This window comes from Asterias amurensis, chromosome 17, assembly GCF_032118995.1.
Source record: "Asterias amurensis chromosome 17, ASM3211899v1".
NCBI lineage: Eukaryota > Metazoa > Echinodermata > Asteroidea > Forcipulatida > Asteriidae > Asterias > Asterias amurensis.
Window position 1 is genome coordinate 12666508 of NC_092664.1, and position 27852 is coordinate 12694359.

General features: G+C 37.5%; 1 protein-coding gene across 2 annotated transcripts in view; it reads left to right on the plus strand.

Moving 5' to 3' along the window:
• The window catches only part of LOC139949706 (arf-GAP with SH3 domain, ANK repeat and PH domain-containing protein 2-like), a 51014-nt gene that overhangs the window by 11453 nt on the left and 11709 nt on the right, over window positions 1-27852 (plus strand). For both annotated transcript variants that reach the window (XM_071948196.1, XM_071948197.1), the window contains exons 3-15: window positions 10194-10342; window positions 12497-12621; window positions 15072-15144; window positions 17482-17535; window positions 17831-17916; window positions 18447-18606; window positions 19398-19659; window positions 22479-22700; window positions 23164-23297; window positions 23764-23852; window positions 24933-25113; window positions 25646-25847; window positions 27158-27366. In XM_071948196.1, the coding sequence (XP_071804297.1) occupies window positions 10194-10342; window positions 12497-12621; window positions 15072-15144; window positions 17482-17535; window positions 17831-17916; window positions 18447-18606; window positions 19398-19659; window positions 22479-22700; window positions 23164-23297; window positions 23764-23852; window positions 24933-25113; window positions 25646-25847; window positions 27158-27366 (1946 nt within the window). The remainder of the gene's footprint in view (window positions 1-10193; window positions 10343-12496; window positions 12622-15071; window positions 15145-17481; window positions 17536-17830; window positions 17917-18446; window positions 18607-19397; window positions 19660-22478; window positions 22701-23163; window positions 23298-23763; window positions 23853-24932; window positions 25114-25645; window positions 25848-27157; window positions 27367-27852) is intronic.

Here is a 27852-nt window from a genome sequence, read left to right on the forward strand (position 1 = left end):
GCTAATGGATGCATGACGCAGACGCGATTGCGCGTCTGCTTAGTGCTCAACTCTATGGCGTTTGCCAACCAACAGGGTCTGTACGCATGCGCGAATGTGATTAGCATATTTCATGGAAAAGGTCCATTGAGGAGTGGTGTTCACTACACTTTGTGTATAATATTGAACAGTTTTTTAGTACCAGTTCTTACTGTTCAGTCTATTAAATGTTCAGGGCGAGCCAGGACTATAGGAAAATAGTCTAAATTTGTACTGGACCATTTAAAGGGGCACCAAGGCCATAAACAATGGGGCAGTTGCCTCCATTGCCTGCTGATACACATTTCCTGCAGCTTGCATAAATTTACACAGAACTTTCAGTTGATTGATTGGTTGATTTACATTGTAAGTTGTCATTTTTTGGGCCAACTATTTTGTACGATATGTACTGAAAAGTGCATTGCAAGGTTCAGGGGATAGGGGATACAACACAAAACGAAACTCCAATGGTTGTTGTCTCCCATTATGTGTACACCTTTCATCATACAAAATAATTTATGAACAAAGAAATTTTAAACGCAGAATTTAACTCTGTTATTCTGGATTTTGACAAGCCCCCAGGCATCCCCCCCCCCCTTCTTTGTGTGTAGACAAAGAGTTGGATAATTTATGAATAATTTGTTACGATCATCGGTTTCAATCTGTTGTTGAAAGTATACACAGGGGGGCCATTGAAAGATGCACAGGGGGCCATTGAAAGTTGTTCCCATGGTTTGCACTTCATGTATGTATCTACCCCTATTGTGCATTTTATGCATCCGCATTCCCCACTTTGACTGTTTCATAGTGTCGTGGCCGAGTGGTTTAAAGCTACATGTAGTGGTTACAATGATGTATGGGATCGAGTGTGGATTTGAGTCCCTGTCTTGACACAGCTTGTGTTCTTGAGCAAGTAACTTTACTTGATAAATGCTTCTCTTCACCCGGGGTGTAAAAATGGGTACCTGCGAGGGTCGAGATTGATAATGCGCTTGAAAAAGCTTTTGGACCAACTAATGTACGGTTGCCCAGGTTGAATGTAATGGTGACCTTGAAATGCTTCATTAGAAATTTCCTCGTGGAGTGCCCTTTACCGAGGAGAAAATGCCTTGGTGCCCTTGCCCTTTCAAAAATGAAGCATACAGGCCTGAAATTTGAGCCCAGGTGTTTGTACATTTTAATGTAATTTTTAGCCCATATTAACTGAAGTTGCATTTTATTTTAAGGGCTTTATTTGTATTTAAATACCAAAATCAAAAGCGCTTCATTAATCTTCAACTTCGGTGCCCAATTCAAGTCATAACAAGAAATCAAACTGAATGGAGCTTCAAATAACGGCATGATAGTGTTATAATATCGACCTTGATGCTTGAAGAAAGCCTGTTTACCAGATCCAATGAATGGAAACTCAGTGTGAAACCAGCGCACATTCTATAAAAGGTGTTGGGACGGAATTACATGTTTAGGTTTTTTCGCTCGGTCAAACAAGCCCTTTCCTGCCCAATTGCCCGTTTTAGTTTCACTTCAGCTGTTTTCCCTTTCAGGGGTTTCAGGAACTGAGGGACCTCTCGGTTTAAGGTTTTAGACATTTATTTCCATTCAGTTGGTTGACTAGACATGCCTGTATTATATGATGGGATCTACATTACATTGTAAGGTTGTACATGAATGTACATTGTAATGCACTTCTGGATTATAGTAGCAACTTGTTTGTTTAAAAATCTTACATTTTAAAAACCGTCTTGAATGCAAATGATGTGTATACTCTGTCTTTTAACCCACTCATGCACAGTTTACATGATGTATAATGTTTACATACACAATGTCCTATGATACACATTTTTTGCTTATTTTTTTGCAAATGGCAACCCCCCCCCTCCCCATACACAAATTAAAAATAAATCCAAAACATGTCACAAATGCACCCTCACGTAACATTTTCCGATTTATAGCTACACAATATAACTTTCTGTCTCAAAGGTTTTTGGGTTTTTTTACAGGTAAAAATCTGGGTATATGAAACATGCAGACAATGTTTGCAATATTTAGGCTATTGTTGCTTCTTACAGTTCCTCCTACAATACAAGAAAGACACTGTATAAGGTGGAGTTTTCTTTATTGTTTTTGTTTGGGTTTTTTTACGTTGTGGAGTTACATGTATACCCAAACCCCACAATGTTTTGAACAAGAAAAGGTTTTAAAAGAAAACAATCGGTAAAAGGCACAAAGTGGCTATACATGTACTAAAGATGTTTGTATGACATTGTGTGTTTGTAATTGTTTCATATTATTTGATGATTGGATCCAACATGCATCTTGTCATTCTGCTCATTAATAATATTCCTAACACCTCTATGTGCATTGACAAAACAGGGACACCACCAACATTAGGGCTAGCAAATTATAAATATGCCACTTGTGAATAATCATCAATCAATTTTCACTGTAAGTGCATCAGCCTGTAGTGTACAAAACCCGTATCGGAGGGTTGTCCATTCATTCCACTGATTAAGGTTGATGTTCTAAACAGTGCACTTGACTGTGGAGTTTTGTTGTGACATGTACCCGCAACAGAAACGATTAACTGACTGCAGCAAACTAAAGGGAGATTGTCGCTCGTTTGGCGTGTGGTATTTATTCAAACTTCAAAATCATGCTTTTACCACAAAGTGCACAATATTGTTGCCTTACTGCAATTATACAGCTGTGTGTCATCTACCTCCATGGTTGTACTTTGGCTTCACCATGTTATCAAGGTACAGTCTGTATAAACATTTCAAACTAATTGAATTTGCATTGAATAATGAATGGATCTTTTTAATCGATATTCAGTTGGCAGTCAATGGCTGAGAAAATTTGCATTTCCTTCTTCCATTGAGTAAATTAACTCGAAATTATTCTGGTTCATTGTCAATTATGTCATAGTCCTTTCTGTTGATTAAAAAAGCATTGACTTGGGTGTTGCCTGTACATGCCAAAGTTTCACTTAGCTATAAAAATAAGCAAGAGATATTGCTGAGCAGAAAAAGGTTACCAACCAAAATAACAAGTGCTAATTGTTGCATCTGGTGCCCTGCTGTTTTTTTTTCTTCTCTTTTTTCTATAGTTTTTTGTTTTTCGCTGAGCAATATTTGCAAATCGGACAGCTTAAACAAGTTTGGACCCAAGTTGGGCAGGTACATGTACGTACAGGCTTCAAAGTAACCTTTGGCACCCACAGCAACTGTGGTGGTGCCCTAGATGCTTTTGCCGTGGTGCCCTTTGCATGATTCCTATACAAATTTACATTTTCCTCATATGTAAAAGTGCCTCTTACCAGAGGAAGATTGCAGTGCCCTTTCAAGATCGCAGTACCAAGGCTGCATGTATACATGCAGGGTCATTTGGGGTCTACACCCTAAGCCAATGAACCTAGTGGAAATTCACAGGTTTCCTACTGTAGGTTGGCCAGAGCATCTGTCCAAACAGTCACTTAAAACTCCTCAGGAAGTGGCCAAATATGAGACAGATGGGAAACCATGGGAAGTAGTATGCTGTGCAGTGTAACTGACCCTGTGAGTGTTTCAGGTATATAGGATCTTAGCTAGGCATATTGTATGCAAAAGTCAGGATCTGGAAATCATCCATGGTTTAATAATATGTAGATGTTCAAAATACTGTTTAAAAAAAGGGTGTTTGATGTACAAATTGCTACAGTACAACATAGCCCTGGCGGCCTTACACTTTCGTTTTGTACTACAGTGACGTCCTGGACATCAGGGTAAATTTCTGGGGCGGAAAATTTTCACAGCTTCATAACTCAAATCTTACCTGCAAGAAAGCACCAATTTCAACAGGTTCACATTCCATGGCAGCATGTGTTTTTCTGCGGTGGGTTTTGATCGTCATATATTCTTCACAAATCCGTCATTTTCATGAAATAATGCAGCTCCCAACGTTAAGGAATACCCATTTTTGTCCGTACTCTCACAGTCTGCCGTTTGTACGCAAGACGCGCGACGCGCACATTTTTGAATTGTGTTGTTAACGCTGTGTGCAGTCAAGATACGGTGACCAAGAATTCATGCGTCTACGCTTGCATCATGCGTCTTGCACGCGAATGTATACGCGTACGCACGACAACAGACAACACTGAGAAACGATCGAAACGGGAATTTTTTAACGTTGGAAGCTGCATTATTTCACAAAAATGACGGATTTGTGAGGAAAATATGAGGACCAAAACCCACCGCAGAAAAATGTATGCCGTCATGGAATGTGAATCTGTTGAAATTAATGGCTTGTTGCAGGTAAGATTTAAGTTATGAAGCTGTGAAATTTTTCCGCCCCAGAAACGGGCCTCAATACTTAGGACTCTGTTCCTGTGTACAGAGAAAGAGTCCTATATAGGGCTACAGTACAACACTACACTACAATGTAGTGTACAATACTGACCGTACAAGTGTACCTGGTGAGAAGCACTGCAGGCTCTGTTTATTTCTGAACTATATTTATTTCATTATTTTAAAAAGGGATTCCCTTCATAGTTAATATGGGGGTTCTTTTTTTTAAGGGGGGGGGGTGTTAAATTTTAACCCAATCCATTAAACAATTTCATGATTAAACTTTCCCCATCCCTAAGCCTTATGAGAACAATAACGTAAAAAGAATTTTGTCGGAAAATAAATTTTTCTTTATTATTGACTATTATAGACTCTGTACATGATGTTATCAGGCCTGGAATTTCGTTTTTGAGAGGGCAATGCTATTTTCATGTTGCAAAGGGCACTTCCCTTGAAAAAAACTCAAGACTTTTGGGAAAGCCTTTGAGGAGGCTCCAAGGCCAAGACCAGGGCAACAGAGTCCATGACTTTGGTGGCCCGCTGGTAAATTCAGGCCACTGTTTTTTTAAATATTTTCTACATTTAACAATGTTGGTCGCTGCTACATGTGCATGTAGCTCAGTGATCTCCCAGGACCAATTATGACAAAATACCAACTCATGAATAATTCTTGCTACTACAGTATGCCACTGGGAAAAGGAATTGAATTGAAGTACAATTACATGTATTTAGCATAAACTGCATGCAGGATTAAGCATCTAGACTTTATCTCTAACATGTAATGCCCAATTTCATAGAGCTTCTTCTTATTCTGGTAAGCGTAAATTTGTTTGTGCTTAGCTCCTTTTTGTGCTTTAAATAAAAGCACAGGGCTGTATGCTTCGTTTTTGAAAGGGCAAGGGCACCAAGGCATTTTCTCTTTGGCAAAGGGCACCCTATGAGGATATTGTAAATTTCTACTGTAACATTTCAAGGGCACCAAGGCAATGACAAGGGGCAACGAAGGCAATCGCCTCCGTTGCCTCCGTGAAGTATCAGGCCTGACAGCAGCTCTATGGTATTTGGCCCAGTATAGGAGCTCAGGGAACGATCCTATCCAGCAGTTTTGCATAGCCACAAGTTGAGACGGAATTTTATTTTGTGCACACTGAATGTTAATCTTTAGTAGCAAATACATTTTTCTTTTTTGAGTAGCATTTGATATATTTTGTGTCACCATGCTACATGTATGCTATTAGGCATACTTTCCATGCCTGGAACCAGTCGTTCCTTACATTACATAAATTACATGCCCATTATTTAGTTATGGAAATTCAATCTTTTCCCCTCTTAATGAAAGTGAAACCTGGCTAGGGTCACCGGGTCAGGGCGGGGTCAACAGGTCATGTCCCAGGGGGATGTACATTTTGTACACGTTATGTGAAGAATCATGAGCCTACAATTTTGCAGAGCTGATGTGCAGCCAATTATTAATGATTGTCAAAGACCAGTATACTGCCCTTTGTGTGTGACCCTAGAACATGAAATCAAAAACCTGTCAAGGTGGAAGCTCAATCAGGCCATGATCAGGCAACAGAGTCACTTGAAAATAGTGGGAAATGTTTAAATATACTGTAGGGGGACTAATTGTTTAAAGGGAAGGTACACCTTTGGTAATTGTCAAAGACCAGTCTTCTCACTTAGTGTATCCCAACATAAGCATAAAATAACAAGCCTGTGAAAATTTGAGCTCAATTGGTCATTGGAGTTGCGAGAAAAAAAACACCCTTGTTGGACAAATTAATGTGCTTTCAGATAGGAATAAAAGACTTCTGGTTAGAAGTATTTTATTATTTTAGTGAGAAATAACCTCTTTCTCAAAATCTATGCTACTTCACTGGGAGCCATTTCTCACAATGTTTTATACTATCAACAGCTCTCCAATGCTCGTTACCAAGTCAGTTTTAAGTTAATATTTGTTTCGAGTAATTACCAAACGTGTACCTTCCCTTTAAACAAAGCATCTAATTTTCTCATGTTAGGAGGGATGAACAGTTTTCCACTTTATCCTGGAAATTCTCTCGGCATTCCTAATTGGATTATCATTCCTAGAGGCTGGATCCAACTAAATGACTGTTGTAGAATTCTTCGCTTACTGTTTATCCCATAGAATCATGTGTTTTAGAATGCAGAGAACTTTAAGCGAATACTTCAGTAGAAAGCAGAGCCATTGGACTGTACATTCGTGTATCTAGAATGTATCACGACAATCGTTAATTCATCAAATGTCAAGGTCTTTGGGCTTGATGAAATTTTGATTTAATAAAACAAAATTGTTGATCCCTGACTACACGTGTATGTCAAGTTGATAATTATGGTTTCCGTGTACATGATATTACAAGACGTTGATGTATACATGTACATGTAATGTACATGTCATGCATGTATGCTTAGTTTTTGTAAGGGCAAGGGCACCCAGGCTTTTTCTTCTGCTAAAGGGCACCCTATGAGGTAAATTTTGTTTTCTCCTTTAGCATTTCAAGGGCACAATGAAATGACTAGGGGGCACTGAGGCAATCGCTTTCGCTGCACCTCCATGAAGTATCAGGCCTGCATACATGTACAGTATACAGGCTACCAGTGGCTGCAGTCACAGAGAGAAGCACTGCCAGCTACAATGTACATGTATGGGAGGGATGGAGCTTCCAATCTCTCTCAGGACAAAATAATTGACAATAACTTAATCTGATTTAAAAGCACAATATTGACAGCACAAGCACAGAGCACAAATAAAATTTGCAACCCAACGTCTCCAGGGCCCGACTTTCATGGAATAGCAGCTAAGCACAACAACAAAATAATACCAGAAATAAGGTAACCAGCCAAACTACTATGTCACATGTACAACTTTTGACAGGTATCCTGTTCATGTCTGCTTTAAAACAGAAATTGTTTAAAAGCAATATTTTCCGTTTTAAAGCAGCTTAAGCAGTTTAAAGGCAGTGGACACTATTGGTAATTGTCAAAGACTAGCCTTCACAGTTAATGTATCTCAACATACACATAAAATAACAAACCTGTGAAAATTTGAGCTCAATCGATCATCGAACTTGCGAGATAATAATGAAAGAAAAAAACACCCTTGTCACTAGAAGTTGTGTGCGTTTAGATGCTTGATTTCGAGACCTCAAGTTCTAAATCTGAGGTCTCAAAATCAAATTTGTGGAAAATTACTTCTTTCTCGAAAACTACGTCACTTCAGAGGGAGCTGTTTCTCACAATGTTTTATACCATCAACCTCTCCCCATTACTCGTCACCAAGAAAGGTTTTACGCTAATAATTATTTTAAGTAATTACCAATAGTGTCCACTGCCTTTAAGCAACTTTATAACATTGGGCCAAGGACAGCAGCAATGCTTTTAGGAGAGTATCCCTATTTAAGATTCAAGATTGAAAATATCCCAAGGGAAGAATTGCTGTGTTATTTTTTCTTTTGTTATCTTACTGTACATATTTAATCTTTCTGCTAACACTTTTTTCACATGCGTACATTGTGCCCTATAAATATCTCTGGAATAACAAGCCACCCCCACCCCCCTATAATTATTAAAAAGGGAAAAGAGATCCACACAAAACACAATTTGTTAGAGTCATACATGTATGTAGTGTAGATAAAGTCGCGGAGGTACACATGTACTGTCAACTCTACAGTCTCTGAGTTGAGTACACAGTAATTAAAAGGTGCGGTTTCATGAATAAATTAACTTCTGGAAATGAAAGGTTACGCAATCACAATCAATAGACCTCGTCCCATGAAAGTTGTACACTGCGCCGCATCTGCACTGAGACTACTTGTGGGTAAAATGAGTAGATATTACGCATTTTCGTATGATGGCGTGACATTGTTTGCGTTTGTGTGTCTGCCTAGTGCACAGCTCTATGGTGTTTTCCAACCAATAGAGTCTGTAACTGTGCGTGAATATAATTAGGATGTGGGTATGGCTAATTGATTCTGCTAATTAGTAAGATCTGTACTACATGAACGATGAAAGGATTTTGTAATTCACCTGTCATGCTTGTACAGTAGGTATGTGTACACACAAATGTACTGTACTTTTGTTAGAACTACACTGTGTAGACAGTGTGTACTTCATGCTTTGCGCTTTAAGGCACGGGACACTGTTGGTTATTACTCAACATACTTGTCAGCATAAAAACCTGTTCGCTAACGAGCGACGGAGAGCTGTTGATAGTATAAAACATTGTGAGAAATGGCTCCCTCTAACTTATGTAGATTTTTGAGAAACAGGTAATTTCTCACTCAAATATTAAAAGAATTCAGGCTTGATTCCCTGCTTACTACAGTAAGCGCCAATTCTTTGCTTTGGGTAAGCAGAACCCTGAGATGACTTTGGGCCCTGATGCTTGTTAAAATTATGTGCCGAGTTACCATATGTTTTTAGTTTTTATGTCTTTTTTTAGCATTCGGACTGTGAATCTGAAAAACACCCAGCATACGAGAATCTAGCTACAAGAGTCTGGTCATGCTCTGACCATACTTAATTCTCTATGCTCTGACACAAAGTCTGTCCATTCCATCATAACCATATAAGGCTAGAAGCAATTTACCAGTTCGAGATTCAGTTTCATATCTGCAGTCAGGCTGCTAAACTAACACACAGACAACAGAGTCTAAAATGGATACTGTATGCAGTGAAACCATGGAGGGTCTGATGATAAATCCATGCCTGGGGCTGCAGGGGGCTGGTTATTATTTTTAAAGGTATCATACAGGAAAGATAAAGAAAACCTTTTTTGTTGTCACAACAGCTACGGTAATTTTGGTGGTATTGTTACAAAGGACAATGTGTTTACATTAAATCCGTTGTTTCAGTCAAGAGAAACAGAGTGAAAACGATGCATAATTTTAAGCATCATGTAGGCCTACTGTGTACATGTTGTATTACTACGTGCTGAAAATTGTGCATGGTTTTCACCATTTTCTCTTGACTCAAACGAACAACGGATTACATACACGTATGTTCTATAGTTCTAAACCTTCCATTTATTTATGTGGTTGAAAACATGAACACTGTCTACAACTTTTTTGTCAGCTGTACCACATTTTGTAAAATACCTTTAAAAGAAATGTTTAGTGCATTGTAAACGTAGATTAGTATTCCATCTTTAGTGTGCCTTCAGTATGGATACTTCGAATGGTGTGCGCAACCAGATTACAGAGAAGAGATCCTCCCCAGCATCTTATTTGTACATGAAAATGTTGATAATTTTAAACGACCCTTTCTAAGACTTTCTTGCAATGATTTACAAAATGGCAAAACAACCAAACTGTCACAATCAGTTTCTTAAACAATGTTTTTGACAATAATTGCTTACTAAGTAACTTAGGCCTACAGCCTTTTATAGGATTTGAGGCATTGCATGGTGAGGTATCAAAATATATTTGGTTTGCGGTAACACCATGTGTGTGTCTACTTGCTAGATAGTTTTTTGTTCTTTAGAGAACTGTGTTGCTCTATGTTTATATTCTACTACCGTAGAGTAGATAGTCAAAATATGGGAGAATTCTCAGTTCTGAAAAGAATTGTCCTGCTTCTTATTGACTGGGCAGAAGATAGAAAATGTACTTAAAAGCAAACAAAATTGGATCGTTATTAACTTCCCTATGGTGGGGTGAGTTCTTAAGGTCTCAATGTTTTGACTAGGGTTCTAGTCATCGTCAGAAGAGATATGAGAGAAGTTGGCCTATTTGCTGGTCGTCACAGCTTTGTTACTCCCTTCTACCATGCATAGGACGAGTTGCCATAATACATGTATCTCATCTCTGTTCCTCTATTGTTTTCCTCCTGCAGCTTACGTCGGCAATCTCCTCTCATTTGCTGAGAACCTTGAGAAGCTCGGCTCCAACACGTTATCAAAGGAAAAGGAGCCGGACCTGGGAGCTGCCTTCTTGAAGTTCTCTGTCATCACAAAGGAACTGGCAGCGCTTCTTAAGAATCTGGTAAATTCATAACTTCACTTTGAACTTTGAAAACAAAGTATGGTTTTGGAACCAATGGATTGTTTTAATCCCTCTGATAAATGTAGAAAAACTAACCTTTAGAAAAATTTCAATCAAATCATCATCCCAACAAACATGACGAACAATAGAAACAGAGAACGTACATTAAAGGGTTTTGGTACTTTTTGTACGATACAAATCACAAATTCCACAGATTAACTTTTTTTAAACTTACAAGGGTTGAAGATGATGATGGTAGAAAGCTTCCCTTAAAATATTACTTGCGGAGGCAGGTGCTGTACTATTTTTGAAATGAGTAAAACAATTTCACAAAAATAAGTTTTGTCTAAGTGAGACGAAATGTATTTTAGCACTTACTGTGGATTTACGCGACTCTCCTGAAAACATTGCCCTGTTAATTTTTATCTTAATGAATCTGGAACTGCTACGGGTAAATTATACTACATCCTGTACATAGATCTTCATTTGAGTAGGGATTCATTTCATGGCTAAGAAAATTGATCTACAAAAGGTATCAAAGCCCTTCTTAAAGCAAACTACAAAGGTTCAAAGTATAAAAATGACTGAAATAAAAAGGAAGTCATTGCGCCTCCTTTCTGGATACAACAGGGAGCTTGTTCCCTTGAAGAAACCAAACCAACCGTATAAAAACATCAATACTGTCACTGCAACCAGCTTCTACAAGCCTTCAGTCAAACCATTATTCCCACAGTCAGCATAATAAGATAATATTAAGCCCTTTTCACACAACTGCAATTTAGCAAGGGTCCCTTACTTTATCTTAGCATGGTTGCAAAACTGCATGATGTGTGAAAGGATAATATAAGTTATCACACAAGCGCGAGTGGAATACGGAAAAATATAGCGCTTCTGCGTCCCATATCCAACGAGGCCGAAGGCAGAGTTGGATATGGGACGCAGACACGCTATATTTTCCGTATTTCCACGAGCGCGCGTGTGATAACGTATTTATCTTCAAGCAAACTTGGCGCGTGACATAGAACACACAAGACGCATGGTAGTGATATTAGCCGTGCAATATAGGTTTTTATCACCACTCCATTCTGCCAATCTGATTGGAGGATTAGCACGTACTTGAAGATAATAGTGTTTATAATACTTTCCATAAAGGACTGCAAATTTAACAAGATTTCACCTGGGACGTTGGCCAGTTCGTGCTCGAATTAAGCAATGGACCCCTGCTAAACTGCTGTGGTATGAAAAAGTCCTAAGGCTCATCTATACATTTTTAAATAAGTCAATAAATTATGTCAATTATGGTTGACTTTTTCCTGCAGGCATTTCTCTCTCTCTGCTCTGTTCTGCTGCGCTAAAGAAAAAATAACAAAGTGAATTTATAACATCCCAAACAAGTTGTCGGACTGAGTACCACTGTCATGTTTTGCCTTTTTTTTTCTTTTCTTTTTTAATACAGGGATGTGATCTCTCTGTTTTTAACCTTAAATCCGTTTTTATTAAACCTGCTTAAAGACACTGGACACTATTGGTAATTGTCAAAGACTAGCCTTCACAGTTGGTGTATCTCAACATATGCATTAAATTACAACCCTGTGAAAATTTGAGCTCAATTTCTCTTCGAAGTTGCGAGATAATAATGAAAGTTGTGTGCTTTTAGATGGTTGATTTCGAAACCTCAAATTCTAAATCTGAGGTCTTAAAATCAAATTTGTGGAAAATTACTTCTTTTTTCGTAAACTATGTCACTTCAGAGGGAGCTGTTTCTCACAATGTGTTATACTATCAACCTCTCCCCATTACTCATTACCAAGTAAGGTTTAATGCTAATAATTATTTTGAGTAATTACCAATAGTGTCCACTGCCTTTAAAACAATATTAAAAATTTGATTATGTTCATAGGTAGATGAAGATAAAACCATATGGAACACCCCAGATAGAGTAGGGCTTTCATAACCAAAGTTAAATGTATGTAAGCAAGCTTCAGACCCCAAAGCTTTCATGCTTGCGCTCATAGTTCAGTTTTTTTCCAAAAGCCTATCACATCCCTCTGAATAGCAACTGACACTTTTTTTTGCGTAGCATTTTGTTCTGCTATCTACAAGGGAAACTGTTCACTGTTGTTGTTAGTTTCTTCTGGTTGTTTTTATCCGCAGGTGCAGAACATCAACAACATTGTGATGTTCCCTCTGGACTCCTTACTCAAAGGAGACCTGAAGGGCCAGAAAGGAGACATGAAGAAGCCATTTGAGAAGGCCTTTAAGGACTACGAGTCTAAATAGTAAGTGGAGACGTGGGAAGGTTTAGGAGCATAGGTCCCTCACGGGTACAATTTGAACTTAAAGAGAGGCTGTAAGTTCAATTTCAGTTTTGTGATTCACTCTCATTTTTTAATAGAGTCCTTGTGAAAATAATGATTTATTAAATATTTTCTGATCTCCATTTAAGGCATTAGGTTTTTGGAACTGTTTGATTGTTTTAATTCTAGTTTTAAGATATTTTGCTTTATCACCGAAAATCTGCTGCTGTTCCACCTAGGAACAATAATATGCAAATGGAAAACACAATTTAGGAAATGTTTTATGCAGAAATATTTCTCAGATTAAAATGTTATCCCTTTATTTAAAACCATATTCCTTAGAAAGGAATTGTTTCTCAAAGTGTTATACTATTATCAAAAGCTGCAGTGCTTCTTTTCAAGTTTGTATTTTTTGTCAGTAATTTTTGTCAGTAATTTTTGGAGTATTTATCAAGTTGTGTAAAGTGGTGTAAATACCATTGTGTTTGAAACCCTTCAAGTGCACTTGTGGGCCCAGTTTTATAAAGCCTGTAAGCACAACAAACTGCTTAGCATGAAATTTCTTCCTTAATAAAAACAGAATTACCAACCAAATTTCCACGTGATTTTCAGGATAAGCAAACAACATCTGAATGCCAGTAACAAGCTAATGCTACAATTAGAATTTGGTGGGTAATCTTGTTTTTATCAAGGAAGAAATTTCATGCTAAGCAAATTTTTGTGCTTACAGGCTTTATGCAATTGGGCCCTGGTTGTTCTTAAACCAACTGAATGCATCAGGGCGTTGCCATGGTGCCACTGCCTTATAGGATAAACAAGTGATCAGTCCAAACATGCAAGGAGCTATCCACCGGTTATTCCAATGTGTTCAAACCCTTTTCCAGTAAATGTTGATCTTATATTGAAGGGCTTTGCTGCTGCAGTAGCCAGATGCTTTTGAGCAATGATCATATAACCACAATTCATCCCAATTGAACTTTGATTACCCCCCCCGAGTGGTTTTGAGAATTCTGTCTGTTTACAAACTCCAGTTGCCAGGGCACATTCTCATCAAACAATGCAGCAGGCTGATCTAATTTTATTTCAAAACTCAAAGTCCGAATTTGAACATCATTTGTTTCTGTTTTTAAATAGTAACCTTTTATTATTTAACTGAAAAGGCACAGGTCTACTGGCCTCAGGTTTAAAATATTGACTTCAGGCATGCGGTCCAGTTACAAATTCAAGGCCAGCAATGGTTGGTTTTGTTCACGAAAGCAAGTGAGGACGTCCTTACCCAGTCAAAACTCCCGGATCTCGTTTCTCCTCGGTTTCAATGGGCAGACACTCTCATAGTATGATCAAAAACTCACTCTGTGGTAGTGACGTTATCAATCCACTAACATGACTAAATACTAAAGTTGTAGTTCCGGCCATTTTTTTTTACCTTCCACCCAGAGAGTAGTAAAAAGCAGGACAGTTCTTTTCAGAACAGAAATGTCCCCTGAATTCCAAATATTCTACTCCATGTGAGTAGATACACACATGGTATTACCGCAAGCCAAATATTGATATATCGCACTATTCTTCGCCCTGAACATCCAGCAGGGTGGATATGTGCGCATTACAAGTCTTATTATTATTATTATTTATTTATTGCTCCAAATCTCATATGTGTTCAAGACGGTCTAGAACAAAAAGAATTATTGGTTAACAAATTAGAACAAAGGCAATGTGTCATATTTAGTTCATCATCAGTGATTCACAGACCATTTCCCGCTGTTTGCAATTGTGTCAAGAAGAAGAAAAAAGTAATTTAAAAAAAATGGATTTCCTGGAAAGATTGTCGGTCTGTGGAGATCTACATTGGGTGTTGTAGCCTATTGCATTATTATAATGATAAATTAAGTAGGCCGTGACCAGGGCTGGGAGCAATTTACTGGCAGCTGTTAGCAATTCACTTTTGCTAAGCATATCTATGTAAGTTTGTCCGGACCTGATTTCATAAATCCAGTAAGCACCAAAACTTTCTAAGCACAGAAAAGAATTCCTTAACTGAAACGGGTTACCATTTTCATAAAGCTGATAAGCGCCAAAACTTTTAGATAAAGCACAGAAAAGTATTACAGGTTACCAACCAAAGAGACATAAAGTTTACATTGTTGCAACTGGTTTCCTTGTCATGTTTTGCTTAGAAATTTGTCAAGCATTTATTTCTGATGAACAGCTTTATGAAATTGAGCCCTGAGGAGAAATGTGGCCCAATTTGATCCAGCTGCTTAAGCAGAAAATATTGCTTAGCAATTGTTTGCAAAATGCAAGCATGAATGAGCAGGATACCAGATGGTTACTACATACAGTGGTATTTCGGCTGAATGGCTGGTAACCTTATTCTGGTAAGGATCTTTTTAATTAGAGGAGTAAATATATTTTTGGTCTCATCTCTCCTCTAGCACCAAGATTGAGAGAGAAAAGAAGCAGATAGCTAAGGAGGCAGGTCTAATCCGAACTCTAGTTGGTTCTGAGGTAAGTCAGACAGGTTGATAAACACAGTGATAATCACCCATAATTTGAATGTTAAATTCCTTTTTAATGTTAAATTAGACCTTTAACTTGGCAAGTTAGTGACATATCGGGTGACAGAAAGGGTGCCAACTGGGTGACACTATTAATGGTAAAACCCTCCCTTGTGGTAAAGATCACCTAGCGGTAAAGATCACCGAATTCAAACTCTGGTGATTCTGATCAGCAGAGTGTGGGTTTGAGTCCCAGTCGTGACACTTGTGTCCTTACACAAGACACGAAACCATGGTGCTGAGTCCTGTGGGTGATAATTGATAGAATTATAATTTTCACATTTGGTCTTTGCTGGCCAAAATGTATGACTGAACCATTTTGTGGTTTGACAGATTTTTTATGAGTTTTTGATAATTCCTAAATAAGGTTGTGGTTACAGCATGGAAGTTATGGTCACCAAAATGCATATGACCTGATCATTTTGTGGTTTGTTGACTAAATACAAATTGGTTTGACTAAACCTTGAAATAGGATGGGTTTCCGTAACACACTTTCCCCAACCCCAATGATATTATCCAAGACCCACTAAACTTCCGTTAAACCTGATCACGCTTTTAATTAAGTGTTTCGAAATGACTTGGCATTTAATAGTTGCTTGATCAAATTGGGCTTAAAGTCACAAAGCACCAATATTTATCTTAAAGATGAGTTGTCAGTTTCGCCATAGTGTTTTGTTTTGTGACATCACACTTATAAGTCTAAATTAATGGATTTGTACTTAAACCACAATTCTATGCCACAAGGGCATTTTCACTTTCTATCATTATTTTCTTGCAGCATCGATGAGCATATAAGTCCTAATTTTCACATGTTTGTTATTTTATGCATACATGTATGTTGGGATACACCAAGTGAGAATACTGGTCTTTGACAATTACCAATAGTTTCCACTGCCTTTAAATGTACATGTACTGTACAATGTACATGTACTTCCCTCTTTCTCTCATGTATCTATTACACATCCTCTGACATTATTTCTTTGGCATTCATTGTGTCGAACCTTGTTTCCGATCCTATATGCCGATCCCGGCCAAACCTCTAACCATAAGAGTTAAACCCACTTCCTCAAACACTCAGAATGACAAATGAATAGAAGGAAACATCATACGTACAGATTTATGGCAGCCACACTTGAAGGATTTGGGTACTTTTTCAAAGTGTCCACAGATTTACATTAAACTTACAGGGTTTGAAGATAATGATAGTGGAAAGCTTCCCTTCAAATGTTACTAACTGAGGTTGTGCAGGTTTTGAGGAATGAGTAAAACAAGTAACAAATAATTTTTGTCTCAGGAAGACGAAAATTATTTTAGCATGTAAAATCCCATTAACCAGTTATGATATTATACCAAAACCATAGCATATTAACTGGTTGATACCTTTTTACATGCTAAAACTGAGACGAAAATTATTTGTTTTACTCATTTCTCAAAAACTACAGCACCTCAGTAGGTAAAATGTCTAGGGAAGCTTTCTACTATCATAATTTTTAAACTGTGTAAGTTTAATGTAAATCTGTGGACATTGTGTTTTGTGTTAGGAAAAAAGTACATACACTAGACCCATTAAGGCTAGATTCTGTGATTTATCCCAGTGTAGTAGTTGTACCGGCTCAGTGCTACATGTACATGTACATGTATATATGCAGGCCTTTAAATGGCAAAAAAAATTCATTTTAAAAAGGGCACTTTCATTGGAAAATTTAAAAATTTAAAAGGCCATGGCGTACACTGTATGTGAAATTCCAGGTCTGTATGTGTACAGGCTAACAGGGATGAGAACATTTTCTGTGTCTGCTTGATGACAGAATTAGCCGTTATTTACTCTAATATAAAAGTTATCATCCACTTCTGATCTACTAACATGTATCTTGTACTTGAAGATACAGTTTTCAGAAGCTCCTTGAATTCGATAACACAAAAGGTGGACATGCCATCATGTACCTCCTAAGGTTCCCAGTTTTTAGTAATTTTTGTTAGCAATAACTCTCTTCCATGGTATAAGGTCATTAAAGGCAGTGCCAGTGGACACTATTGGTAATTACTCAAAATAATTGTTAGCATAAAAACTTACTTGTTAAAGACAGTGGACTCTATTGGTAGTTATTCTCACTTGCAGTATCTCATCATATGCATGAAATAACAAACCTGTGAATATTTTAGCGTTGGTCATCGAAGTTGCGAGATAATAATGAAAGAAAAAACACCCTTGTCACGCGAAGTTGTGTGTTTTTTTGTGCTTAAATTTGAGACCTTAAAATTGTTTTCTGTTTCTCTCTCTGTGTAGGTTGCAGAGGAAATGGAGAAGGAGAGACGGATGTTTCAACTGCAGATGTGCGAGGTAAGTGTAAAGGATTTGACTATTTATTTATTTTTTGGCTTAGCCAAAACACCTGCCGTCGATTTCACAAAACTCTTCCTAACATAAGACTAATCTTAGGACTTAGGACGAGTCCCAACCCTGCACTGTAGCATGCAGACCTTAAGATTAATCCTAAGTTAGGATGGGTTACTCGTCCTAACTCGAGATAAGACGAGTCCTAACTCTTTGTGAAATCGACGGCTGTAGTTTTTATAAAATCATTTGGACAAAGCTACTGGTTATCCTTGCATGTGTATGTATGTTTATCTTCTAGTACCTGATCAAAGTGAATGACATCAAATCCAAAAAAGGTGCAGAACTTGTCCAGCATCTCGTGGAGTTTTACAGAGTTGAAAACAGGTAGGCTTTGGAGACTGCTTGGGGCTTGAATTTGGTTGGAAAAATCCACAAGACTTCAGGGCTTGTAGCTCAAACTTTGTAATAGACCAAACTGTTTTTTACAAGACCAGTAATGAAATGTCCAGAATCTCTGCAGTTTAACAAACAAACTGTTTTTTAACGAGTACTGACACAATTATAATACAGTATTTATAAAGCGCCCAAATTAATGTGGGAAAAAACAAGATCTGAGGTGCAAGATTGATTTTGGTATTTTTTTGTCTTTACAATAAGTCAACATTGAAATTATATTTTTCTCATTCAATTTTTTACTCTGTGATGTACTTTGTGATGTACTTTTTACTAGCCCGACGTTAAAATCACTGGCCTGACATTAAAGCAACTGGCCTCAGACGTTTAGCCCTGCCATCTGATTTCGTCATCTTTCTTTAATTTCAGTACAACAGAAAATTGAAAACACTGTAAAATATTTGGTATTTCCCCAAATTATCAATGTTGAATGTTTATTTCCCTCTTGTCTCTTTTTGAAGTTTCTACCGAGAAGGTCTGAAGACGATCGAGAACTTCCAGTCCTACATCGATGAGCTTTCAGAAAACGTCCACAAGATTAAGATGAGACACGACGAGGAGAAGAAGAAGCTGCTGGATCTTAGGAATCTCCTTAAGACTAGCCTCTCACTGGACAAAGAGGTGAGGATAGACATCCTTCAAAGGGTTTGGGTACTTTTTGTACACAAAACGCAATCGTCCACAGATTTAAATTAAACTTAAAATGGTTTCAAGGATTTGGGTACTTTTCGTTGCACAAAACAAAATGTCCACAAACTTATATTAAACTTATGTGCGGTTTAAAGGATTTTGGGTACTTATTGTAACACAAAACAAAATGTCCATAGATTTATATTAAACTTACATGGTTTGAAGATTGTGATAGTAGAAAGCTTACTGAGGTGCTGTAGTTTTTGAAAAATTAGTGTAACGATGTCACTAAAATAATTTTCGCCTCAATGAGACAAAATTAAAACATTCTCTTAATTGCGGATCATGTTGATTAAGTAATATCTTTTGTAGATCAATTTCCCGGCCATGATATGAATCTCCACTCTCTGTAAATTGAGCTGTTTGTAATATAATTTACCTAGAGCAGTTTCAGGGTGACATACCACTACTCTCGTCGTTTCTTTACTTATTCGGTGAGGCGGGAAGCGGGGCCCCTCGCGGGCCCAGTCTTCTGGTGCTAAGCGCCCGGCCGCTTCGCGGCGTGCCGGGCGCGACCCGCTGCGACGTAACATTTTATCCAGAACCCCCATAGTGTGTGTTGGGGTGCACACTATTAAACAATCGATCAATCAATCAGAAGAAATCAAGTCATCAAGTTTGTGACTGAGAAAGAAAAGTGAAAACCACAGAGCAATGATTTCAGAAGAGTCGTGTTACTCGCGTTTTTTATTGACTTAAAATTTCATCATCCCACCCAACAGACCCCACCAGAGAAACAAGGCTACAGCCTCCACCAGCTGCAGACCGATAAAGCCCATGGAACCGAAAAGACGGGTTTCCTCAGTAAACGCACAGAGGGCCTGCGTAAGGTGTACCAGAAACGACGATGCGACATCATGGACGGGTATCTGTGTATAGCGCACTCAACGGTTAGTAAACCACCGGTCAAGATGAACCTACTTACGTGTCAGGTCAAACCGTCGCTGGAGGAGCAAAGTAAAAAATACTTTGACCTTGTTGCAAGTACGTGGAATTTATATATTTAATAATATTTTATTGCTCAAATTGTTAATTATTGTTAGTTGCATTTGTAATTTTCTTTTAGGAAAATTAACCACAAAAAGGTAAACAGATTATGAATGCTTAAAGCCATTGGACACATTCGGTAAACAGTATTGTCCAAGGCCCACACTTCATGTATCACAACTTCTATATCAAATAACAAACCTGTGAAAATTTAGGCTCAATCGGTAATATCGGAGTTGGGAGAAAATAACGGGAAAACCCACCCTTGTTTCCGCATGTTTCGCCACGTCATGACATGTGCTTAAAATAAATCCTTAATTCTCGATATCGAGAATTGATATTGTTTTAATGTTTTCTCAAAAAGTAAATCATTTCATGGAATAATATTTCAAAAGAAGTCTTTCACCATTACCTTCTGTAAACCCTGTAAGTTATTTGTAAATCTGTGAACTTTTATTTTTTTTCTGTACCAAAAGTGTCCAATGGCTTTAAAAAAATTCTTAACCTTTTTTGTGGTTAAGGACGCTTTAAAAAAGTTTTTGGTTATTTTTTTTTATATTATTAACATTATTAATTGTAAACAGCTCATAATAATAATTCATATTGAAGTCCCACCCAACTTATCCACATTTTCTTGTAATAAACAGCAACTACCAATGATGTACATTTGTAATTGCCCTTAAACCAAACTATTAAATTTCAATAATACCTTGTACTATAAGTGCATCTATTTCCTAAACAACAAATACATAAATCAGAGCTCCATAAATCGCATTCCTCCTGACATCAAAATTGACCTGTCATTTCCGCAATCCGTTTCAAGCAGGGACTATTTTCTAACCCCTTTTTTAATGACGGTAGTAAAAAAAATATATCATCGCCTATTCAAGTTCAAGTCCCAATTCACTTTTCCAGCGAAAAAAAAAAAACGTTGACCGCACAAACTATTTTGTAGCCCTTTTTTTCTTCTTCTTTTTTTGACGGTAGTAAAAAAAAACATCATAGGCGATTCAATTTAGTCCCAATTCACATCTCTTGGCGAAAAAAAAGAAAAGACAAAAAAACCATGTTGATTGCTTTCTCAAAAGAAACAGGTGTCCCGTTGGGAATAGAGCAGATTGAACTGATGACAACCGATCAGATCGGGAGGACAGTTGAAGATGAGTCTGAAGCTCGGCTGTAAATCACTCGACGCTCTCCAATTTGACTCCTTTTTTTTAGTCGTATGATTTCTATGGCTCTTGCCGGCAAAGGGGACTTGGTCCACATTTGCTCTGTGTTTTTGTTTATATACAAAAGCATGATGCACTTACAACTATCCCATAATACAAGGAAATGCCTCAGAAATTATACAAAGTTATCTCGTAATCTTGACTAAGATTGGTAACGTGATACATGTATGGAGGTCAAGCTATATGGGTTTCACTCTTTCAATGCTAACAAAACACTGATTTGGATTGCTTCTCCGTTACATGTATCCCAACTTGAGGATAAATGATCTATAGGAAATTAAACTATTTGTACAGGACTTTGTATATATCCTGTTCTTTTTGTTCTGGGACTTTGTGTGATTTTTGGCTGCGGCCAAGTCTGGTAGAGAGTAAAGAGGGATTGCCGTGATGGGATGGATTACCAAATATGGTCATTTTATTAGATGTTGATTTTTTGCATTGGGGATAAAGAATATAATTTGTTTTTGTCCTTTTACCGATGTGTATGAAAGGCAGTGGACACTATTGGTAATTACTCAAAATAATTGTTATCATAAAACCTTTCTTGATTACAAGTAATGGGGAGAGGTTGATAGTCTTGTGAAAAACAGCTCCCTCTGAAGTGATGTAGTTTTCGAGAAAGAAGTGATTTTCCGTGAATTCGATTTTGAGACTTCAGATTTAGAATTTGAGGTCTTGAAACCAACAGCTGAAAGCACACAACTTCGTGTGACAAGGGTGCGACAAGGGTGTTTTTTTGTTTCATTAATATCTTGCAACTTCGATGACCGATTTAGCTCAAATTTTCACAGTTTTGTTATTTCATGCATATGTTGAGATACATTGTACCTAAACTGTGAAGACTAGTCTTTGACAATTATCAATAGTGTCCAGTGTCTTTAAGTATACTCAATACTCTCCCGATTCGGTAAAATCTATCAACAGTATTACTTACTGAATATAATAATAATAAGAAGAAGAAGAAGAAGAAGAAATGTTTATATAGTGCAATTCAGTACTGCAAGTACTCTCAATGCGCTTTACAAAACAAATACACAAATTTATACAAGAGAAAGCAACAATTTAACTCATACATGTATACAGGGCTTAATACGCATCAGTGTAAAGGGTAAAAAACAAATTATAATATTTATTCCCGATGCAAAAATTAACATCTTTTAAATTCGTTGCGGTACTTGCTGCTAAGGGATCAAACATCAGGCTAGCTCGGTGGTCTCGTGGTGAGACATCTGCTCTAGCAATGTAAAGGTCGTGGGTTCGAATCCCATCTAAGTGATTAGCCTATTGATATTTTACACAGAGCTTGATTTGGTACAGTGCTTAATACACGTCGGTGTGTATGGGTAAAAAAAAAAATTATATGTTCATGTTTCCCTTTCTCTTTTTAATTCGATGATGTGGCAAGTTTAGTGAAATCAAAGCTTTAAACAGATTTTACAAATTTTTATTAGAATCTTGTCTATATGGCTTTTACTTCAAGACTGAGGTTAAATCCGGTCCTAACTGGTTAATTCTGGTCCGAACTGGGTAATTCCAGTTCTAGCTGGTTAATGAGCATTTTCTCATTGGATCTTCCCTTTCCAGGAGACAGAACATATCACTTCATGGCAGAGACTGAAGAGGAAGCGGCTGAGTGGATATCGGTTCTCAATAACAGCAAGAAGTACGCTCTAGACGCGGTGTTCGACGACAACAGCTCACCCTCCGACGTTCCAAATAAGGGTCTCCAGGAGCTGACGCATTGTATTGTACGGCAGGTCAGGCGGCTACCGTGTAATGATGTATGCTGTGATTGTTCAACACCAGGTAAGGCTGGGTGACAGGGGATAGATTCCTACACTAAGAATAAAGATGAGTACTTGCTCTTCAGAACCAGTGATTTTATTGGATACAATGATGTCATTGGATAAACTGGCAGTGACGTAAGCTTTACATATCTGTGTTTTGATTGGTCCGAGGTGATGTGGGTGCAGCTGAGAAACATAGTCTCGGACCAATCGAAACAGATATGAAAAGCTTACTTTCGGTCGTCTTCATAGTACTTGCATGTAATGTTGGTGTAGGATTTGACTGTGTATCTTCATATGAAATGAATGTAGAAGGTGATTATGGACTCAGGAGCGCCGGTTTGAAACAGGTTTAACTGTTGTCGTAAAAAACAAACATCCGAAACTTTCACAAATGAATCCTTCTTGCCGGCATACAGTAACTTTTTAAACCCTTCAATAAGTGGTTATTAAAAGTCTCTTTTTCATTTTCTTTTCCACAGATCCCCAGTGGTTGTCTACCAATCTAGGTATCTTAACATGTATAGAATGCTCCGGAGTACACAGGGAACTAGGCGTGCACATATCCAGGGTCCAATCATTAGAGTTAGACAGACTAGGAACTGCACAACTTCTTGTAAGTTATCCTCTTAAAGGCACTCCACATACTTGGTAATTGTCAAAGACCAGGGCCCAATTTTATGGCTCTGCTTACCTGCCGAATTCTGCGCTAACGATCACCATTCACAGCTTACCTGCAAGCGCCGAATTTCTGAAGTAGCTGTGTGAGCGTAGAATGTCTAGTAACGTGGAGTATGCATGCGCACATGCCAAAATTCCCTGCTTCTGTATGCCCCGATGTTTTGACTACGGTATCAGAGCCATGAAATTGGGCCCAGTATTTTTACTTGGTGTATCCCAACATACATAAAATAACAAATCTGTGAAAATTTAGGCTAAATTGGTCATGGAAGGTGCAAGAGTATAATGAAAGAAAAACATCCTTGTTGCCCAAAATGTGTGCGCTTTCAGATGCTTGAGAAAGGCTTCAGGCCAGGATTGTAGCATCTTGGTGGTAATCTATTTTGTTTTTGTTCCAACAGATTGCAATGACCATAGGTAATGAGGATTTTAACGAGGTCTATGAAGCCAGTTTAGAGTCTTCCTGCAAACCACTGCCCAACAGTACTATGTGAGTACCCCAAAAATGAAGCCTCGGCTTACTCTAACAGCCTCATACTCTTGCTCCTCTCTTTAAAGTGTCCAATGGCTTTAAGTAGTAAGCTTGCAGGAACAACCATGTTTAGAGTATCGATTTGAAGATCGTGTGGTTTAGTCATCGGGTGTGGGTTTGAATCGTGGTCATGAAACTTGTGTCCAGGAGCAAGATACTTCCCAAAAATAGGTTCACTTCACCCAGGGGTATAAATGGTTACCTGCGAGGGTAGATATTGTGTTTGAAAAAGCCTTTTTTATTCTGTCCAAACATGTGCTAAAAGATAAAACCGGAGTGGCTAAGCGATATTCAACGCCGACCGATTTAACTTAAAGGGTGTGTACTTTTTGTAGGACAAAAAACACAATGTCCACAGATTTACACTAAACTTACACAGTTTGAAGATAATGATAGTAGAAAGCTTCCCTGAAAATATTACCTGCTGAGGTGCTGTATACGTTATAATTTTCATGACATTGTTTTACTCATTTTCTCAAAAACTATAACGTAGGTAATATTTTCAGGGAAGCTTTCTACTATCATTATCTTCAAAATGTGTAAGTTTAGTGTAAATCTATGGGCATTTTGAAAAAGTACCCAAATCCTTTAACAAAGTTATTTCCTAGTTATTTATTTATTATTTGCTTTAACAATTTCATCAGTTTTGTATACTTGTATGCGCTTTAGATTTTGTTACCTTTCTATGTTCTAATACATTCTGATATTGAACCATTTATTTTTATGTTTTCCAAAAAGAGTATGAAATAAACATCATCTGTAGTTTTTGAGAAAAGAGTAAAACAAGTCTCAAAAATAATTTTTGACTCTAAAGACGAAAATTATTAAATTTAGCATGTAAAACGAATTTTCGAGTAATTGTACTCATTTCTCAAAAACTACAGCACATCAGCTAGTGGTTCTTTAAGGTACGCTTTCTACTATCATTATCTTCAAACTGTTTAAGTTTAATGTAAATCTGTAGGTATTGTGTTTTGTGTTACAAAAAGTACCCAAATCCTTTAACCAAATCTTTTTATAATTTTCTCTGCTTCTCAGGGAGGTGAGGAAAGAGTTTATCCGAGCAAAGTACGAGAGGCGGAAGTACATCTTAAAGACGAGCTCGAGTCCGTCTGTCATGCTGCAAGATCTACGCCAAGCCATCCTACTGTCAGACATCAGTCAGTTACTAAGAGTCTCCGCTGAAGGTGTGGACTTAACTGCTTCCCTCTCTGATACGGTAAGCTCTTTTAAAATTGCCTTGGTGCCGTACGCATCTTTTTACGATTGCCTTGATACCCTTTGAAATTTCTGAAAATTGCCTTGGTGCCCTAAATTTTTACAGAAAGTGCCTTGCCCCTTTAAAGCCAAAGTATTAGGGCTGTTTGTTGATACATTTTGTTGCCATGACATAATGTGTATGTAGTGGCTGGGCACCTTTGAAAAACAGTGTTTCACTGAGAGGTTTCCCCAGGGTAAAGAAGAAATAAAGAAATAAATAATCCCTACTCACTGTGAATGAAGTTGTATGTAATATAATTACAGGTAAAAGTTTCAGAGGAAAGGATGAAAATTACTGAGCAATGTTTTCAGGAAAGTCAAATTAATCCTTTGTACCCGCTACATTAATTCTCGTCTTATTGAGACAAAACCTTTTTTGTGTGAAATGGTTTTGCTAATTTCTCAATTGACATTGACAATTTATACACCATGAAAAAGAAGGAGTCATAATTTCTCAACTTTGAATAAATTTATCTTTTTGTCCAATTTAGCTGAACAACGAAACAGCCCTCCATCTAGCCATCAAACAGCAAGACGACAGTAATCTTCACATTGTAGACTTCTTAGTGCAGAATATTGGCTGTATGGACCAACTGGATCATAATGGAGACACACCAATCCATCTGGCTGCTAGACTCAATAAAGTGGATTGTATGAAGATCTTACTCAGAGGAGGTGGAAAAGCTCACTTCGGTAAGTCCGAGTCTGCCAAATCTCACAAAGTTACTTATAGGGAAGGTATCTAGGTTTGTTAATCCCTCTTAAAGGCAGTGGACACTATTGGTAGTTACTCAAAATAAATATCAGCATAAAACCCTACTTGGTGACAAGTAATAGGGGAGAGAGGTTGATAGTACAAAACATTGTGAGAAACGGCTTCCTCTGAGGTGACGTAGTTTTTGAGAAAGAAGTACTTTTCCACCAAATTGATTTCGAGACCTCGGATTTAGAATTTTAGGTCTCAAAATCAAGCATCTGAAAGCACACAACTTCGTTTGACAAGGGTGATTTTTTCTTTCATTATTATCTCGCAACTCCAAAGACCAATCAAGTTCAAATTTTCACAGCTTTGTTATATTATGCATATGTTGAGATACACCAAGTGAGAAGACTGGTCTTTGTCAAATAATTAATGTCCAGTGTCTTTAAAATGAATGGCAATACAAAGTTTGGTAAGAAGCCTTCATCAGCTTCCGATAGTATAAAGCATTTTGAGAAACAAAAATGAGAAACCTGGATGCCTCATGGAACAGAAACAGAAATTAACAAATTCTTTTTAAAGGTGCAGGTGCCCTTTTTAAATCGGAGTGCTTTACAATTTACGATACAAACAAACAATGTATTGATACAGACATGACAGATACTTTTGTTATATTGTGATATTTTTACTGGCCATTCTTTGCTTTTTAATGTTTGTTTTTTGAACCTTCATCTTGTAAATACATGTATAGATAAATGATTTTTAAGCTTTTGTGATGTATTTTGTAAGTTTTTTAATTTTATTTTTTATGAATCCGACCATATTATGTGGTTGCAAATAAATGAACCTTACCTAGATACAAAAGACAATACCAGATCAACACTGAAAACCCACCTTTTTAAAAATGACTTTGTTTTATCATTTAACATTCCTATTATTGTTGTTTTTAATCATTTTATCTGTATTTCTTAATTACTTAGGATTCTTAATGACTTAAGGTTTTTATTGTACAGCACCTTGAGGTGACATGGAAAGCGTTTTATAAAAAATAAATATAATTTTTTTTTTATTTTTATTTTTTTTATATAACCTATTTTCTATACCATCCGCCCTGGTAATAGTTAAAAAGCTAGACAGTTCTTTTCAAAACTGAGAAGTCTCCTGAACCCCCGATTATCTACTTCGCGGTAGTTAAAAAAAGCAAGACAGTTCTCTAAGAAAAAAACTAAACCTGGCAAGTAGATACACACATGGTGTTACCGCAAACCAAATATATATTATTTATTTATTATTGATGAAACAGAAAACTCTCACGGTGAGACCAGTTTGGATATCGTTGTCCGTAACGGCTTTGGTCAATGTGAAGAGCTAATACGTCAAGCCTCGCTGGGGAAACTTCTCCTGTGTGAACACGTAGAGTTTGACTGGGGTTTCAGCAGTGACAATTCAGACGGAGTGGACTTCAGCGAAGATGAAATTGACGAGAGAGAGAAACCCTTCAGACATTCACAGGTGAGTGACAGTTCCTAGAATCTAGGATTAAAAAATGGTGGTGCTATGCCATGTGTGGGTCCGTCTATTGTTCATTGCCTAAGGTTTATTGCTTTTAAAAACACTGGACACTAGTGGTAATTGTCAAAGACTAGCCTTCACAGTTGGTGTATTTCAACATTTCAACATGCATAAAATAACAATCCTGTGAAAATTTGAGCTCAATCGGTCTTCGAAGTTTCGAGATAACTACATGTATGAAAGAAATAAACACCCTTGTCACATGACGTTGTGTGCTTTCTGATGCTTGATTTCAAGACCTCAAATTCTAAATCTGAGGTCTCGAAATCAAATTCGCGGAAACTTACTTCTTTCTCGAAAAGTACGTCACTTTGGAGGGAGCCGTTTCTAACAATGTTTTATACTATTAACCTCTCCCCATTACTCGTTACCAAGAAAGTTTTTATGCTAATAATTATTTTGAGTAATTATTAATAGTGTCCACTG